This window comes from Tenebrio molitor, chromosome 2 (genome assembly GCF_963966145.1).
Source record: "Tenebrio molitor chromosome 2, icTenMoli1.1, whole genome shotgun sequence".
NCBI classification, from domain to species: Eukaryota; Metazoa; Arthropoda; class Insecta; order Coleoptera; family Tenebrionidae; genus Tenebrio; species Tenebrio molitor.
In genome coordinates, this window is record NC_091047.1 from 4775459 (window position 1) to 4795047 (window position 19589).

The window sequence follows — 19589 nt, forward strand, 5'->3', positions numbered from 1 at the left end:
CAAGTGGGAGCGCCTCGCGAAGTTTTAATTGGATCGTGAAATGAAAACTTTACATTTGCAAATTTTTATTTACCACCCAACATACACGTCGTTCGCCTGGATGTATTTGTCCAGCCAGTCGTAAATGGGGTTGTAGTACTTCAAAAATGGTTTGGTGGAAATATGAGTTGTCCCACTGATTATCGAGAGCGCTTCCGGCCAGCGAACGCTCGCACCCTTCTCCATCATAGCCCTGCAAAACAAACACTTTAACCCAAATCCCGAATCCCCGGAACGGCAATCGGTAAAGTTGTAGCTTGACGTGTCCCACCTCTAAACTGTTGTATTTTAGTTGTAGCGAAAGTCGAGCGAGAAGCTGTAACAGGTGAGAAACTGAATAAAACTTACAGTAGTTTTTTTCCTGCGTTTTTCGATCCGTAAATGTCGCACTTGTGCAGAGGTAAATGCTCGTCGTACACCCCGTCTGAAGTTTTCCCGTACAGCGACAACTCACAAAGACTCTTGAAAATCTGTATCTGGAGTATGCTACTCAAGAAGTACCTTATGTACGGGGTGTTGTCGGGAATGTGGAATTTACACCCCGCGTCGAAATATTTTTCGCTTCGTTTTTCGGGAGGCACAACCCCTCTGTATTTGAGGTTCAGGTGCCAGTAGTACTCGTTCCATCGACTGTAAGGTACGGACCCTTTAAATATGTCCCACCGGTACTTGTCGATGATCAGAGAGAAGGGAATTTCCGGAATTTTTGACAACGCTTGGTGGAACAACAAGAAGAGTTCTGTGCTGTTGTCTAGGAGTTCGTTGTCGCTTAGCAGGCTGAGACGGTGGAGGTGTTGTGGCGTCATCACTCCGTGCATCACGGCGTCGCCTGTGCTCTCGTGGAAGGCGGTGGTGGTACCGTCCTGGAAAAGGTCGCTCACAGTCTGACAAACAGAGAGAGTTGTTTTGTATTACTTGGAATACAACTGGTTGTTCTTGGTACGCCATGTAGTACTGGATGTGACCCATTTCGTGGTGGATCACGTAGAAATCGTCCATGGAAACCTTCCCGCACATCAACATCCTGAAGTCGTCCTTGCTGTAGAGATTCGCCGCCGTTCCGTGACACAGAGTTGTGTTTTCGGTCTCTTCGAATATGGAGTAGTCCCAGAATTTTTGGGTCATTTTGGGCAGATTAAGAGAAGTGTAAAAATCTTCAGCTTCTAAAACCTTTTCGTTTGATTAATTCACAAGAAATTGGAACCGTGACCACCAAGTGTACCACCCGTTGAGGACAAATTTATATTTTGAAGCAAAAACCACATACATAATTGTGTTGAAACGGAGTACCTACGTACATACTAAAAAATGAAATATAGTTATTTGTACAACTAGTTATGAAAGTCAAACTTTTTTTCACGAATTTACAGATTGATTAACGAGCCCGAGTTAATCAAGCAAATAAGTGAAAAAAATAGACTTTCATAACGTGTTGTACACACTACTTTTTTGCATATCGAAAAAAGTTGAGAAATTTGGTCTAAAAGGATTTATGAAAAATTACAAAAAAAAAAATAGGTATGCTTTGACAAGAATCTCCAAGGAGATGGAATAAAAATGATGCAGAAAAGTACTACTTTCACTACGTGTAAAAAAGTGCCACTTTCATTACGATATGCAAAAAAGTAGGTATATATCTAGTTAAAAAATTTGTTTCATATTCAAACTTTATTTCTGTTGCAAATGTAAAAAGATGTTAAGATATCTTATTAGACGAGAGACTTGATAATATAAAAATGAACGAAATGGATACAGTGTAGTTATAAATAGGTACAAAGATTGCTATGTAGAAAATAATTTCAACACCAACGTATTCATAGCTGCTTCTACAACTGCAAATGCCAGATGAAGATTGTACGAAATGTCAGACGTATTAGGAAAAAGCGTAGTTTATTATTATGACACTGACAGGTTCGTATATACAACATGCCTCAGAAATAAGTTACAGTTGCGGACACGGAATTTTGGACGTCAAATTTATGTCAGTTCAAAAAATGTCAATGTAAGCCACGCTTTATTGTCATTATGATTGACGTTTGAAACTAATTGACATTTGAAAGTTGTCAGTATGATAAAAATTACAAAAATCGAAAGTTTATGTCAATCGAACGACAAATCGTCCAAGATTCCGTGTCCGCAATAGTACATTAATTTTAACCAGTGACATCTCGTCAAGAACAACAAAATTGTTATGCACCATTTTTTCAAAATATAATTTTCATTTCAGTATTTTACCCCTCCCCCCTCATAAATTAACGAGCTGTCTATTGTGTAGTTATTTAATCCAGTGACAGTGACCGTGAAATAATAGTTTTTGTAAAGTCAGCGCAAAACATTATGTTTTTAGAATAAAGTTTTTTCGCTCTGCGGCCGAGGTAGAGAGGATTACATTTTCAGTTAGTTTTATGCGACCCCAAAAGGCAGGTGTTTACGTGTTGGTTCTGTGATTTAAGCTAAATTTTTTTGAAAATAGGGCGTTTATTTTCGAATAGTGAATACATAGATGTTGTGTTGGTGTATGGTGAAGCGTGCGGGAGTGCTCCTCGACCCCAGAGAATTTCCGTGCTACCGTGGAAAATGCTGCCACAACAATTCGCAATAACAGAGGTATACTGGAAACAGTGGAAGAATAATAATGGACAATTAACACTTTGTGTAATGATTAGTTACTTCATAAGAATTTTTACGGATTAATACACTAATTTTAGGAGACATTTTGTCATCATTTTAGGTATGGGTGATTCATTAGGGTCAGTTTAAAATATTTATTATTAAAATTGTTTTCATTTAATATCTACCATATGATTCTCTTTTTTTTTCTCTTCCATCCTTATCATCATTATAGGTTACAATAACGGGCGCAGCAGTTAGTCACTGTTTCATAAGTTAGCAAAAAACAAGTGAAAGTTTTCTTGCATTCATTTTTTCTTCTGCGCTTATTATTCTTATCATTATCAGTATCGGCGAAGCAAATAATCCCCATTGGCGGGTAACGAAATTTGTGCCAAATCTTTCAATAATTTTGATTGGATAACTTCAATATTTAGGAAAAAATAATATATGTACATATTTAAATATATTGTTTCTATTAACGAGTTCTAATACCAGTTAAAATTAATGTACTTATTACTGAGGCACGTTGTATAGACGACGGTAAAAATACCGGGTGTGTTAAGTTTTACCGCCCGATCGAAAACACCCACTTCTAGTCGATTTAAATTTGTCAAAAAATTCAGGAATGATTGTGTATCGCTGTAAAACATTCTGTAAAAATTTGAAATTTTTTAATGAAACAGAGTCCTTTCAAACATTTAGCAAAAATTTTGTGTCATTGAAAACATCACCGGTTTTTGAAATAAATGGAATTTTATATTAAAGTGCAAAATTTACTTATGATTTATTATTAAATTGGGCGGTCAGTTCCACAAAAGAGGTTGACATGGATTGTTTATGGTACCCTTTAGGGACTTAAGAATTACTAGAAAAGTTGTCAACAGATGTTTATTGGCTGTTTACCAACAATGAGGTATTTATTTATCTTGGTGGTTATTTTTCTCTGTTAATGTTAAAACTGGAATAATTCAAAAACTAATGATTTTCTTTTGATGCGAATTTCATAAACGTGTTTTTTTGAATTACATAATTATGAATTACGGAAAAAAAATTGTTTGCTCAAAATCGATTTTTTTAATTTTATGGCTCTTAATGAAGTGATAAGGGAAAATTGATTGCACACATTTGAAAGTATGCAACCCGAAAGTTTCGTAATTTTTACTAATTTTTTAATAGGGTTAATCGTGCGGGTGGTAAAACTTGACTCACCCGGTATTGTCAAAGCAGGATGTTTATTGAGAGATTGGACCTATGAATTAGGTAAGGGTTTCAACATCATTCACTGAATTACCGGAGATACCAACAAAAGAATTTGGTTTTATTTATGATAAGAGAGTTATTATTAACAAATGAGGAATGTGTGATCCAGAATTCGTCATAAAATAATTTTATAGTGTTTAAAAAATTGTGTGTTTTTGACGAAAAGTAGGATAACACTTGAATTGGTCCTATAAATGTTTATGATAAAAAAATAATGGCGTTTTTGCTTCAAAATACAGGCTTTTTCACGACAATGAGGCCGACGGAATAGAAAAATGCAACCCACAATACATTGGAACGTAAATCTAGACATGGAGGCGATAAATATCCGGGTTTTCCTCCTGATGTATCGTGGGTTGCATGTTCTATTCCGCCGGGCTCATTATCACTCGTGAAATACACTTCATACAATTATCCTCAACAGGTACACTTGCTAGTACCGTGGAAATATACCATCTCTTTCACTGTAAGATTTTTGTTTTGCAACTTCTCATCTAAATTAATATTTTTGGGGGAAACTGGAAACAGTTCTAGCAGAGAAGTCCAGTCTTGACCCCACATGTTTCCCAATAAGTGTATAGGGATGGGTCCCTTGGGGTCAATCTGTGTTGGTCCATATTTTTGGTACAGTTTGTGTCTCACTACCGCGTGTAGCATTACGTACAGGGGCTCCACCTCGTGGTACAAGCCAAAAACAAAGTTTTCCAGATCCGGAGTTTCAAGTTCCTCTTTCCAAGCTTCTCCAATGTTGTCGTATCCTTTAAATACCGTACGAACAAAAAACACCGTCAAATTGACGTATCAAAAACATAAATCATTGTCTTAGTTAAATGTCATTTGGTATTTTATTAAGCACTAAAAAGAATCATTATTTGTTTTACAATTTTCACAAAGTGATTTTTACTTTGTCATCTTCACACCATAAAAAAATTGTGCTTGAAGGTTATTTTGTAACGGACAAGTGACAGTTTTCTAATGACAAATAATGATATGAAAATAATACGAATCAAGCTAAGACTCTGAGTTTTGTTTTTCGAAGGTAACTTTGTTTGCTTGTTTTTGATTATACGGTAGGGAAAAGGTGACCGGACCCGGCACCTGCGCCATTTTTATTTTGTCAAAATAAAACTCGACTTGCTACTTACGCTCGTGATCAGATTTTTAAATTAATACATAAACATAAATCTGTAGTACCGTTATTTTTCGCTGCGTCGTTCTGGTACTCCACGGCCACGCTGAAGACGTCCTTGATCCTGGGCCCGACCGAGTCGTGCCAGTTCAGCCAGATCCAGCTGAGCTGCTCCGGAGCCAGATCCGTCCTCTTCATGAGCCTCTCCAGATCGGGCTCACCGTACAGACAGTCCCCGCTTTTGGGGAAATTGGGAGCGCTCCGGTTAATCCGGGCGGGATTACCTACGAGACACGTCTCGGAGTTGTACTCCTGCGCCAACTTCCCCAACACTTCCAGATAAGCTCTGGAACAAGAAAGCGTCGTCAATTGCTTTCGAACCAGGATCGTCGGTTTGGAATAACACTCACAGAACCGTTTGGTCGGTGAACTTCGGCCCTCTGCACATTAAATAAATTTTCCTTCTCTGTTCGGGTGTTATCCAGTCGTGTCTGATCGTCGATTCGCACACTTTGTTTTTCCACCTGTTCCTCACTTTTCCGAGTTGTCGGGCTTGTTGTGAAGTTTTCACGTCGGGGGCGGTTGAAAGCTTCCAAGTTAAGTGGGCTGCCAACGAATTGAACTGGGCTAAATCGGAATCGACGTCATTCAGCCATTTCTCGACGTCGTATTGATATTCGACTGAAATAATTGCGTTTCGGTGCTTTTAACTTAATTGGGACGGTGGACTTTTTAGTTTGTTTGTTTTTAAACCGCTTGGAATTGCTACCGTCTCGGAAATTTTATTTGTTGCAAGGCTGAGGACTTTCGCGGTTGGCCTGCACCAGCTTATTTATTTTTCGAATTACGAGAGCACGTAAATAGACGCAGAAGTGCAATTTTAAACTCCCAAACGACCTTTCACCTTTACGGGCTTAGATCTTATCAGGCGCGCGAGAGATAAAATTTGCTTTTTTCAGTAAAAAGGAAATTATTTCTTCATGTGGAAACACACCTACGCGTCACTTTATTTTTAATTTTCTCCAGGACTACTTTTTTTTACAAATCCTAACGTCTTGATTGGTGCTGAAGTGACCTCTAGGTCATTAACATAATTTTAATCCTTGCCTACCAGAATTTATATTTTTCGTGCTTTCCGAAAACTGGGTCACAATTGACCCAACGTTTTTTTTTTTAATCTCTGAATTCCATGCAAGATTATCGTATATAACAAAATATAATACAACTCACATAGTTTTTATTCATAGAAAAACTCGTAACAAAAAAAAAGAACAAATTTATCGGAAACTTGTGACGAAAATGAATGAACAAATTCATAATTTATTCTTTTCTTTACATAATGAATGGTTTCTGTATACGAATTTGTTGCAAATTTTGCACTTGTTTGTGTATTGTATCGAACCCCACAACCGGGTCAAATTTGACCCGGGCGACAAAAATGATAGAAAAAAACTATTACGTAGAAAAATTATGCATTTCCCTCTCCAGTAATAGCTGTTCGCATTTCTATTTCTTTTTTAAATCTTTTTTATTATCCAACCCGATCATATTCAAGTTACCTTTTACCTTTTTCAAGATCCCTCGAAGTCTGTTGAAAAGTACGCCCCGCCGTGCCCCACACGCAAAGCACCTTCAACAAACACGCAATCTTCCACATCACATATCTTGTAAAGTAACCAGCACAAGGTATATTCTGTGGGTAACTAAAAGAGCTTTTCTAATTTTCCCCTTATACACGTGAGTCCCGCTCATGCGCACCGAATAACACCAATATTTACCACCAATTTCGTGTCGATTTAATCCTTTATTTTTCCAAATTCCCCAGAACGCCGAACTTCTAATCGGATTTTAAAGAAAATAATAAGAAGACGACTTGGACGTTTCCTCCCTTTCGTCGCGGATTAATTATTAACTTTCCTCCCGAGCTTTCGAAGTACTAAGCCCTGATAGAAGTTTTTCGATTCGTGGGAGGCAAAGAGCGAAACCAACACAGGTAATTTCATTTGATTTAATTTGAGAGGGCTTATTTATTTGACGGGCGATTACGCATTATCGTCGAAACAACATATGTTTGCGCTATTATGCCCTGTCAGATTATTTTACATAATGCATTTATCAAAAGAACTGATCGGTTCGCCGCCCTAATGTGTTGCGCAAATCATCCTGGTGATAATGTCACTCGATGGGTCTTCGATTTTATCTTTTTTTGTATCGACGGGAGCAAGAAATATTAAACCGAATGCAATTACTAATCGGTAATGCGAGACTGACGTCAAGTGGTAATAGGTAATTAAAGGAAATTCGACACCTTGGTTGCTGAATCCTGCCAGGTGAAACAGGCGAGTTCAACGTTAAAAATTAAAAATTAGCGGAAAAATGACATTTTTGAGCCACCATTTAAAAAATTGTTGTTTTTTAAATCATGAAATCATTGTTATGCGTTTAAAGTGGACATTTTCTCCCAGCGTGAAGTAACTTGTGTATAAAACATTTTTTACGCATGCGATTACATGCTCGCTGCGATCGTGTATGTGAACCTCCCGCTTCTAACAAAAGTAGTGTGTTGCATAAATAGCTATTTCAATATCGATGCTGCTATTACAGATACGTGTGTGACAGTTACACCTGGGGAAATATTTGAGATGGCATCGAGGCAAATACTTGTTAAAGGCTATATATTTTTGTAATACAAAAAAAGGTACACAGCGTAATACAAAAAGTAAAAATAACAGTGAAATTGCTTTAACTACATATTAAATTTAGTTTCAGAAGGAATTTCTTATATCTTGCAAAAGCTGTATAGTTTTCAAACGGAATGTAAATTTTTGATCCGTATTTAAACTTCTAACCGACGGAAGTAGCGAATAGAAGAATGCCAAATCTTCGTCTTCTCGAAGTGGACTCTTCATCGCCTCGACAGGATCCGTGAAATCCATCGATGCATGTTCAATATCAAGTCTTTTTCGCTTCGCATGTACACTATTAATTGGAGAGGGACTGACTAGTTCTTCTTCTTTTATATCAATTTCATCTGCTTCTGTCTTGACTTCACTTACATACTCTGCTCGATCGTGACTTGTTTCGTTAACGTTATCTTCAAGACTAGCCTGAATTGGTGGTGAGTAAACATCACCGTCATCCGCTTCTGTCTTGATTTCATCTACATAATCCAGTGGATCATAGCTCAGTTCATTGCTATTATCTTCAAAAGTAGCCTTACTAATTCCCAAGTGTACATCATCATCATCTGCTTCTACTTTGACTTCACTAGATGATGACCCTTCACCAAATGCTTGACCTTCTTGTTTACATATGTTCCTAAAAATTGATTTTGCTTTTGAAGATTGTATACAGTGTCCCAGAACTGCCTCCCCAGAGAAAAAAGCGAGTACATATTTGGGTAAATGTGATAATTTTATTTTTAAATCAATTTAATTTTATAATAATTTAAAAAAAAAAGGTCAAACGATAATCGAGAAAAGACATCCTAAACTTGACCAATCAGAGTTGAGCACCATCAAGATAGGATGACCGCAATTTTGCGTTGCCGGGGTTTCGAAGTCGAAAGTCCAAGTAAGCTTTTCGCTGATTGTTGCGATATCAATAATAATTTTTGCTATCTAGCAAACTGTCAGATATTTTAGTAATACGAGCTTCTGGAATTGGTGAAATTGAAAACTTTATAACTCGGTTATGTGAGCTGCAGGAAAATTTATTATTTTAGTCATCTTGGATTTTCTTTTACTGTCGACACATGCCTGTTTTCTATGGGGACGCAGTTCTGGGACATGCTGTATACCTAATGTCACAAAAAAGTGATGTGTGCCTCCATCACATAAACGCACGGTTGAAGTGAAACTTCTATCGTCTTCGTTAACCACGCGAGTTTAAATTACATAATTAATTTTGTATATACAGGGTGAAATTGAAATGCATCATAATATGTGAAGCATAGTACCTTCAATTAGTGAATAAACGGAAAATATGGTTAAACATTGTCCAATTTAACTTAATTCGACGCTTCTGAAAACTCGAACAAATCCAAACACTAATGGCCGCAAAAACGCTTTAAAAACAGAGTCACAAAACCTTACTATGAATGAAATAGCCAAAAAACACTTTGTATACACTGAGCCGCAAAAACGTGTAATTTTTTTAAATTTGTGACAGTAGTGGGAAATTTCAAAAATGACCTTGACGACCAAAATTAATGCTCGCGACTATACATATTTCGATTTCAGCCTGTATTTGTTTTTGTTCTAATATTCATAGCTCTTCGAAATATTAATTTTTAGTGAAGCTCCCTGAGTAATTTTGGCTTTCAAATTAATTTCTAAAAGCAGAACAGGCGTTGCAAATTTTCGGTCATGTCGTAGCGGAATTCGATGCAAATGAGCGTAGAAAATTCGTGTTCTCAAACGCTACTTTACAATAAATCATATCTCACAATCGTGCATTTTATTATTATTATTTGATAATGGAGAAAATGTATGTATAAAATAAACAAGAGCAAAATTTTACTTTCGTAAGAATGAGTAATGTACCAGCTTATTATCAAGCGCGACGCCACTGGTAAGAGGATTTTTCGCGGAAATGTCAAATAAACGTTAATTTTAAATCAACGGTGTTGTCGTTAACCCTGAAATAAGAGAGAGTGGGGGGTTATACAACATTCAGTTCAATAGACAAAGAGGTCAGAGCGTGGTAGGGAGATTTTGCCATTATAATTAGAAGTATACCTTTTACTACATCCGGGATTGTTTTCATAATTTTTGTGGTTTTCACAGAGTTCCTGCTCCTTAACACTGAAAAATGGAGTGATAAGTGTAGACCTTTTGTTTATTAAATCTGCTTACATTTTACAAGGTCCTGACTCTGTAAGATTTCTAGGAACCACCTTCTTCTTTCGTAGGTGTTCAGGAAAAATAGATGGTACAGCGCCTTTTGTTAAAGTTAATTTTCCAAAGTAATACAGAAAATTTTCCTTAAGAAAGTGTTTTCCACAAATTCTTGTGGCCGGGGATGGTTTAAAATTTTTACGTTTCAGGGCATCAGTCCATTTTTTATTTAATTTAGGATCACTAGGAAATCTAATAATCATTTTAATTATTACTAATGTTTAGTTATTAAAAAAAACAAGAATTTTTTTTTTTACAGTTATTGTATATTGACGTACCGGTGGAATGAAATACCTCCCTTCTTCTGACGTTGTGTGCACCCATATGCGCAACACGAAGTAACCATAATTTTATTAAATTACTAGTATGTATACAAAAATCACAATCCACTAAAAACTACAACCATGCAAAGATATAAATTACAACAAATATGTAGTTAAAAGTGACCCACAATTGAAATTAAAATCGCTTAAAAACAGAAAAGCCACACAAAGTGACCAGCAATCAACATACACGTCGAACTTGTGTTTAGCCTGCCATCAGCTGATTATGTAGCGCTATCGCTCTTTAATGTTGTCATCAATGCGCAGGCTCAAGACTCCTTCCATACCACGTACTTTATTAGTTCAATGGATTTCGGTTTTTACGGACGTTTACTGTAATTGTAAGGAACAATTATCCCAGAATAAGTGAATAATGGGTTTTACATTCAGAGACTTGGTGCCTATCACCCAACGAAAATATCTAGTTTGTAACTATACAACCAACCATACAACACCTGCTGACCGTTTTACGACAGGCACTACGATGCAGTGCTAATAATGAGGGGATTAGTAATTTGTAGTGATGGATAAATGACCAGTCATTTATTTTTGGTCAAAGTTGACCGGTCCTTGATCGGTCAATTACGGTCATTATTGGTCAAAAAGTAGGAACTAGTTAAACATCACAAAGTGATTTTTTCAATGTCAAGGATTATTTAATACCAAATAATGGTTCTTAATTCCATTTTTTATAAGATTTATTGATCGATAAATTATTGTTCTAAAATTGTGTAAGTGAGGTTAAGTTTGAATTGTTTGAAGTTATACTTTGTTTTTTCTTTAACATATTTGCTTGAATTTGAACTTTTTGTTAATTAAAAACGCTTTAAAACTTTCAACACAACTGTGTGTGCGTATTTTCAGTTTTTTAGTTTCTTTTAAAATACTTGAACATTCGTTTAGAATTTAAAAAAGTAGGTAAGTATTTTATGAAAATAAAAATATATTGTATGTCATGTTAAGAAGACACAAAAACTATTGTTTTTTTTTGTCTCGTAATTCGCACTGGCTGAATTTTTTTAACTTGAGACGACATTAAAAACATTTTTGGTTATGCTGGTTATGTTTATGCTCTTATAAAAATGAACCTTTGATGGTAAATTTCATTCTTGATCACACCGTATTTTCATCAAGTAAAGATTTATTGGAGATAACCTATAACATGCACAGCTCACTTGATGAACATTTATATGAAATAAATTATAGGTATAATATTGGGTGATTCAAAATGATTGTGGCCAAGTATGGCAACTATGTACGAAAATTTATGTGGCAACTGTGTGAATGGGGTAGAGTTGACATTTGTATGACATTTCATAAGCGTGCATTTGATTTTTTCAATTCCATTACACATTGATTTGACAACTTACAAAATTGCGCAACCATGAACTATCAAGGGAATGTCAACTCGACCCTACCCACACAGTTGCCACATCGTGGAGGGAGAAAAGACTTTTCTCCCTCCACGTGCCACATAAATTTTCGTACATAGTTGCCATACTTGGCCACAATCATTTTGAATCACCCAATACATCCATGTTTGATTTTTTTCAAGTTCAATAGATTTCCACATCATCTAATGAGGTACTATTGGCAATGCGTTGGCCTATAAAGGGGGTCTCGCCAATAGCAGCCATACTCCCTAACAAAAAAAACTATTTGGTATGTACACATTTAAACAAACAATAAAAAATCAAACATGAATAACTGAATATACTGTCGCGTTATAAAAAATTGAAAGTCGAAACCATATTCTGCGTAATTCTTTCAATAAACTATATATCAAAAAATCCAAAGGCAGACATAAATATTAAAAACTTCTTACGTACAAATATTTAAAAATTTAGAACAGCAATTTCATTCATGCAAAAGCTGAAAATTTGAGAAACGATATTTTAAATGCATCAAACCATATCTTAGGAGATCATTCAAAGTGTGCTAGATATTTTTAATAAAAGCAATGACCAGTTAAGGGGAATTGTTTATGATAATTTTGTAAACAGTACTTTATTTGAGACATTTGTGCAAAGTTTAAATAGGTACTTAGAGTTTAAGAATAGTAATATAGAAAACTAAAAAATGGAATATAGTAAGAAAGTAAATAAATTCATGAAAACAGAAAGCTAACGTCTCGAAAAAAAAACTCAAGGACACAATTAAAATCCTGAATGGTATAGAAAATACTTATGGTATAAATAAAAAAGGCACTAGAATGTGAAATTATGGAAAAAAGAGTTATAATTGAAAATAATTTTAATATAAAAATATTTCAGGAGGAAAGTTATTTCATTATAAATCTTTACATTGAATATCTCTTTTAGCCATATTTCTATTGTATCTTGAATCTAATAATTCAAATAAGTATGCAGATGAATAAAATCTGATCTGATTTGATCTAAAAAAGCATAAGAATAACATGTACGTAACAATAACATAATTGTAATAAATAACGATTGCAAACACTTGCTGCAGATTGCAAGTGTCATACAGTTGCGAAAAGTAAGACAGAGTAAAATTGAAAAAGAAATTATATTCATTATATTTACCTCTTATTACGTATTGCCTTCATTCTACGTTTTATACTTTTCCGGTGACCGTTTGTAGAAATCTTATTCTTGCCATGGAGACCCATTTTTAAAACGCACTCGGATACTAACTCAACTTCTAGTCACTAGTACGCAGTCACAATAAATGGAAATATGTATAAACAAACACAGCATATTTATATTCCAGATTGTACCTGAAACGGGGATGAATAACGGTGTCGTCCAATAATGATCCTTTAGCTAGCCGAAACAGCCAAGGGGCAGGTAATTTGGACACGGCAGATTAGGAAAACTTCCGAGAAGAATTATATATTTGGAATTTTGTGATCTTATAAAGAGCGATCAAATTAATTTGTAATCAAGTTATCCATGAATCCGAAATCGTATGTCGATATTGGAACTCCACGCGCCAATAAACACAGATTGAAACACAGGTTACATATCTTCTATCAATACGTTCCACTATCTTGTTTTTGGTTGTCACGGCTAAATATGTTATGTTACAACAATGACCGAATATTTTTTGACTTTTTAACTTTTCAGTGTCAGATTTGATTTATAAAAATAAAACAGTCTGCTTCCCTGTTGTAACTCACCTACCGGACTCAAATTGATCATTTCCTAAAAAAAAAGCCCATTTGACTTATACAACTGCCATTTTTGTCATAAATTTTGTTTTTCATGGAATACATAGCAGCAACGAACTAACTTTACCTACAGTTCATAGAAAATCCCATCCCATTACGGTATCTACATTACCTGATTCGAGTTTTCCTATAATCCACAATGTAACTTAAATCCCCCTTTCTGCTTTTATCTCGTTTTACCTGAAAATTACTTTCTTTCTGTGATATTCCTTCACTTTCAAATTTTTTACAATAAGAATCGTTTCTGTCATAATGTCGAAAGTTACCGACAAATTAAATAAATTTATGCGGAACTATAGAAGTCTTATTTTTTCAAGTGATGCTTCCGTGTTGTTTTTTTTTTTGTAAGATCTGTCAAAAATCAGTGAATTTTGAGAAAATGTATTTTTTTGTTCGACACTGTCAGAATTTGAGAAATTTCTCCTTTGTGAGCGGATTTTGATCAATGTCACAACTTGTCAAAATGAAACGTCAAGCTAATTTTAAAGATTTTAAGCGATTTGGAGCCTTTAGGGGCTGGTCGAACAAAAAAACGTTGTACATATTCAACTCGTTCTTGTGTAAATTGGGTTTTTTTGGCATGAGTGGGCCAATTTAAAAGCCCACGAGTACCAAAAAAGCCCAATTTATACAAGAACGAGTTGCATACAACGTTTTTTTGTTCGACCAGCCCCTTACGTTACGTAGCTTCGATTAATTATTTTTAAATAGAGAGAATTAGATTCCCTTTACTTAAAAAGTAAACGCATACAGACCTAGTTCGCAACATGCTCGTCATTTTGGTGTAAGTCTGAAGATTGGCAAAGAAATAGGTTTGGCGAAAAATGTATGTAAAGTTTTTCAATTACATATTGTGTTTTTTAAGGTGTTCGGTTCAAAATTTAAAAATAATTAAACTGTTCCGACATAGAAAACAACTTTGTCATCCTGTATAAAATATCGATCTCCCTTTAGAATTTGCACCCCGAAAAAACATTTAAATGGCCATAGCTCCCTTATTAAACAGAATATGACAATGAATTCTACACCGCTGGATTCCTCTTTTCAATGCGCTTCTTTTGAGCCGAAATGTTACCTCGCTTTTTTCGTTTAAGAGAAATTCACAAAAAACAAAAAAAAAAACATATTTTTGGCTCCCACACCAACAAATCGGGTCTATGACCGGAACTTTCCCTATGCCTGAATTCAACTCATCCTATACAATAACTCACCGCGATTTCGTTCGAATCGGCGACAAAAAAATTTTCGAAAAAACCATAAACACCTATCGAATTTGCACCCCGAAAAAACATTTAAATGGCCATAGCTCCCTTATTAAACAGAATATGACAATGAATTCTACACCGCTGGATTCCTCTTTCCAATGCGCTGCTTTTGCCGAAAAATAGATGCTGATATAACCTCACTTTTATCAAGTTTGTGTTTTTACTCAGACAGACTGACGTGTGGTGCGTTCCCAATCGACTCTTCAACGCCAACTTTGAGGATAACGATACTTTTATTACTCAAATTATTGAAGGTTCACAAATGAGACCTATTATTTAAAATTTTTTACTCGGGGTTTTCAACGAATTTGTGCTCTGCAATTTTTGCGATCAAGAATGACTGAATCTGTTGGTAACAATGAAAATTTGAACGATTTTGGTACCACTGTAATGAAAACGCATTTCCGGTTGTCAGCTTTGACAGAGTTGACAGGCGAATTTGACTATTACCATCAAAGGGTCATTTTTGTCTTAGCATAAACCATGGCCTCCTTGATCGAAAGAGACAAAGTCTTTGTCTCTTTTGATCTAGGAGGCCATGGCATAAACAGACCCGACATAACCTAATTTTTTTTTAATGTCATGTCAAGTTAAAACATCCGGTCAGTGCCAATTACGAAACAAAAAAACACCAATATTTTTCACTTGTCTCATTGCCAACAGACTCAGTCATTGTTGATCACGCTGTATTTTTCTATATTTTTACGTAATCATACACACCTCGATTTTAGAATTGTTTCACTTTCCATTAAATAGTATTTTTTCCCCACTCTTTTATAGAAAAATCCATTGGATTTCATAAATTTATCTAATGTACTTTGACAGCATCTTATGCTACCATCAGCTGTTAGTTGATCATACACAATGGATATGGTTGGAATCGTGTTATTTTTGTGCAATTCATCCAATTTCTTTCTGATCAGATCAGCGTGGATTGGTGTCAATTTTTCAAACATTCCTTTGTCCCATCTTACTTTCCTTTTTTTAGGTCCAAATCTGATAAGCTTCTGCAAGGTTGATATTGGAATTTTAGTCACTTCTGCAGTTTTATGCAAAGGCTGTATTTCACCATCGCTTTCGAATTTGTTGTAAATGCTCAAAATACCCTTTTTCGCTTCATACGACAAATATTTCCGTTTGGGTTTTATGGGCGGTCGATATAGTGCAGCTTCTGCTACAACATTTCTGTCATTGTTGTCGTCAGCTTCCCTTATGCCCTCAAACTCATGTTCCCAGCGCCTCCACATGCTGATTTTTTTTTTCAGTTTGCACTATTTCACTCACAAAACACAATCTAAAAAGACAAATATTTTTGAATAATACGCTTAATAATTTAGATGTTTGCTGTCACAGCTACGACCGGTTTCATAATGTTGTGTGAATACAAGAGATACTCGGCACGCCGTAGCCTTAGGCGGTGTGGATGACCAATTCACTTTTTTAAATCAACACCGTTGTTCCTAATTATTCCATCACTGACTAACTGGGACGCGGAGTCAGAAGACAGAGCCGACTTTATAATTTTTATTTAGAGACTAATATTGAATTCGGTAATTGTTCACTTTAACTACTTCTAGAATTTTTGCGTTTTTTCTGGCCAGACAGCCTCAGGGCGTCCTCCTACATCGTTTTCCCACCACTCAAACCTTGTGCAAATGCCTTTTTTTCTCTCTTGTTGTGTTTCAAGGTCGCGCCAAGTCTTAGTATAATTAAAGGGTAAGGAAAATTTTCATTTGCACAAGGTTTGACTGGTGCGAAACGATGTAGGAGGACGTCCTGAGACTGTCTAGCCAGAAAAATAAAAAACGCGAAAATTCCAGAACTAGTTAAAGTGAACAATTACCTTGAATTCAGTTAATTTTAGAATATAAATGCTTGTAAATCGAAAAAGAACTAGGGCCTAAAAATACCGTCAGCGATATAGCGACGTTTAAGAAACAATTGGACTAGTTGGAGCATCTCGGACTTCAGAAAAAGAAACAGCCTCAGGAGCACCGGGTATCGCTTGAATCTACAATGCTTGCCTAAATTAAAACCTGAATGTCTGATCACGTGGTGAACTTAAATACATCAAACAGAACCTGCTGAACTGACTACCGACCTTAACAACCTACTTACAATTGATTTCTGAGAAGTGCAGAATATAAATTAAAATAAAATATGTAGGTACTCGGCATGTCAGAGTTCAAAGCCTGAGGGGAACAGTTACCAAAACTTTCAAACGTTTACAGTAAAATTCCCTAGAAAGTGACTGCGTAAACACGGTGCAGTGCATGATTTATTTTTGAACTCATTTTTTAATTATAGTCCGATGGATCAATTAATAAGTAGAACAACTGTCATATTGGCATATTGCTATCTGTTTTCAATATACCTAATTCAAGCAATGAATTCTTGTATCGGGTGTTCATTTAAAGTTTCGGCAGTATTATTATTATTATTCGACTCGCTCTGCGAGCTCGTTTCACTCGCTGGCCGGCCGCATAAAATAGTCGTCGAGAAATAGTCAATTTTGACTTAAATTGTAAAATGATTTACAGTTAAGTCAAAATTGATTATTTCTCGACATCTACTTAATTGTCGACGCGTCGACAATGACACCGCCTATCCCTGATTCTGTTCTGATTCACTAGCCTCGCTAAATAAGTTTCACTTCAACAGTACCTATTTAAATTTCTGAATTGTACTTACCTATGGCACTGAAGCCGTGAAGCAGCTGTATTTTTTATTATATTGCCACACACACGACACTTGGCAGCAGGCTTGTTACCTAATCTTACAAGGTCAAACCTTAATTTGGCGAAGTTTTCATTTGGTTTTCTACCTCTGCCACTCATTTTTTTGTTTAAAATTACAAAAGCTTAATTAACACAGCTAATACGAAGTAGGAGCAACTGTAACAATAACCTGTTAGCACATGACTACACATTTGAGCTTTAACTTATTTAAATCCACACATAACCTCACATTACAGTACAGTTTCCGACATTGTCGATATTCTTCACGTCGAGCATTGGCGTTTTGTCTACATTGATGACATATTGTCGACATTGAGTTAATTCCAACAGAGTTAAGACACTCGTGCGAATTAAAAACTGTTTAGATTTTTTGTTGCTGAAATTCAAGCTTCTGGGCTTGGTTATTATTAATCAACCCCTGTGGCAAAGACGGTTTTTTATTGTGGAACACAGTCGAATGAGATTTAATCATAATTAGACCTTTGCCGAATTTGTTTGTGGAAAATTTTCCATCGCGCACATGTGCGTACTCACTTTGTTAGCCGCATTAACAATTTACAAACTCGCTTTTTTTGTGGGCGCTGCCTCAGCTACCTCTTTGCTTAATTATTTATCCCCCTGCAATATTTGCCGGACTTTTTCCGGGTCAGCTTATGTACATTAATCCCGAAAAATTTCCGGAAATTGTTCCAATTAACGAGACGTTTCAGTTGCGCTCGCAAATTATGAAATAAATCTGTAGGCTTCAGCGTCGAAGCTCTTCAATTAATGAAGGGAAGGACATGTCAAAGGTGGAAATATCGGCTCGTTTCAGGGAGTATCGAGAAAATTAAAGCCGATTGACGTATCGTCAAGCTTTATTTAAGGAATTGTTCAAAGACGCAAACAATTTTATTAAAAGCTCAAAGCTCTTTGTTTTCATTAGCGGTGATCTTATACTGAAGCCCGGCAGGACGGAAAACACGTAGCAGTAAAAGTTAATTTGTCTGATCCCCCCAAGAGCACCTGAGCCGGTGACAAATGATTTCTCTGAAACCTATTCGGTCGTGCGTTTTTGCAAACCTCCCCACAGTCTCTCGCTTGAGACACAAGTCGATGTTAAATTCTTTTTGGATGAAAATGTTATAATTACTTAGTCGAGCTTTATTATGCTCCGGGGTGGATTTTTTCGGTTAATTATAGGAAAAATAATTGAGGTGGAATCAAGAGCGACTTGTTTAATACACGCTCGACACGATTTTTTTTTTAAGGCTGGATGAATGTAAAACTAATTAATTTCTTACAGTAACTCGTTTTGTACGTTTTAATTACACATTTTTCTTTCTTGTGAGAAACTGTATTAGGCCTGTCTTTTTGGACCAAAGGAAGCTGTTCCTCCTTTGAAAGGACATCTAAAATGTCATTAAAAAATGAGTTGTTTTTAATTTTTTTTAAATATGAAGTATGATTCTGACAGCTAATTTCAGCTAAGTGAGGCTACAGTTAGTTGTAGAACAGTTGGTTGCAAAAAAAAACCGGAAACTGTCAGAATAAAATTGACACATTTTCATAGTGTGAAATCTTCTTACGAGAGAGTTAGAATTATGGTCAAAACTCAATGACATTTAAAAAAATTATGTGATAGGAATTGTCAAATGGACAATTAATTGACAAATGGACAAAACCAAATTTACATTAGGAAAATTAATATTTCCCGTTTTTTTTGCAACCAACTGTAAATTATTTCAATTGTGCTTCAGTTTTTTTTTTCAATTTGTACACAAAGTTATCGATAAACATGATAAAAAATGATTAGTTGGAATAACTAATCGCTAATCGGTACCTATCCACAGAATTATGTCAAGATATTTACACCTATATTTACCTTCAGTTAAAAAAAAACATAATTTTGTTTGTGAAAATGTATTTAATTACGTTATTAAAATATACAAACTATGTATCAAATGTAATATTATTTTTATTCATTGTTTAGCTAGATGAAATAAATAATTATTAATAATTTCCAAAATTTACCGTTAGTAGGCAACCAGTAAAACTACTCCCTCAATTCTTTAAAAATCGGGTATGTGCTGCCATCTGCTCCAACAACGCTTATACTAAAAGAATTCTTTTTTTGTAGAAATTACTAGTG

The 19589-nt window shown here is 35.4% G+C and overlaps 1 protein-coding gene across 12 annotated transcripts; it reads right to left on the reverse strand.

The window, feature by feature from the left end:
* Positions 1-48: 48 nt before the first annotated feature.
* Positions 49-17891, reverse strand: LOC138124249 (angiotensin-converting enzyme-like). Of its 12 annotated transcripts, none has more exons than XM_069039232.1 (13): positions 17412-17891; positions 15441-16014; positions 12809-13635; positions 10218-10595; positions 9898-10131; positions 9781-9846; positions 6608-8359; positions 5452-5722; positions 5107-5387; positions 4366-4670; positions 955-1209; positions 388-902; positions 49-232 (listed from the first exon to the last, which is right to left on the reverse strand). In XM_069039232.1, the coding sequence occupies exons 7-13, from the start codon at positions 6696-6698 to the stop codon at positions 70-72; spliced, it is 1881 nt and encodes a 626-aa protein (XP_068895333.1). In that variant the 5' UTR covers positions 6699-8359; positions 9781-9846; positions 9898-10131; positions 10218-10595; positions 12809-13635; positions 15441-16014; positions 17412-17891; the 3' UTR covers positions 49-69. The 12 variants fall into 12 exon arrangements, with proteins under 12 accessions (XP_068895333.1, XP_068895334.1, XP_068895336.1 ...); XM_069039233.1 differs by lacking the exon at positions 17412-17891 and having other exon boundaries at positions 15441-15727; positions 15790-17100; XM_069039235.1 differs by lacking the exon at positions 17412-17891 and having other exon boundaries at positions 10218-10328; positions 10391-10595; positions 15441-17100.
* Between the last annotated feature and the right edge of the window lie 1698 nt (positions 17892-19589).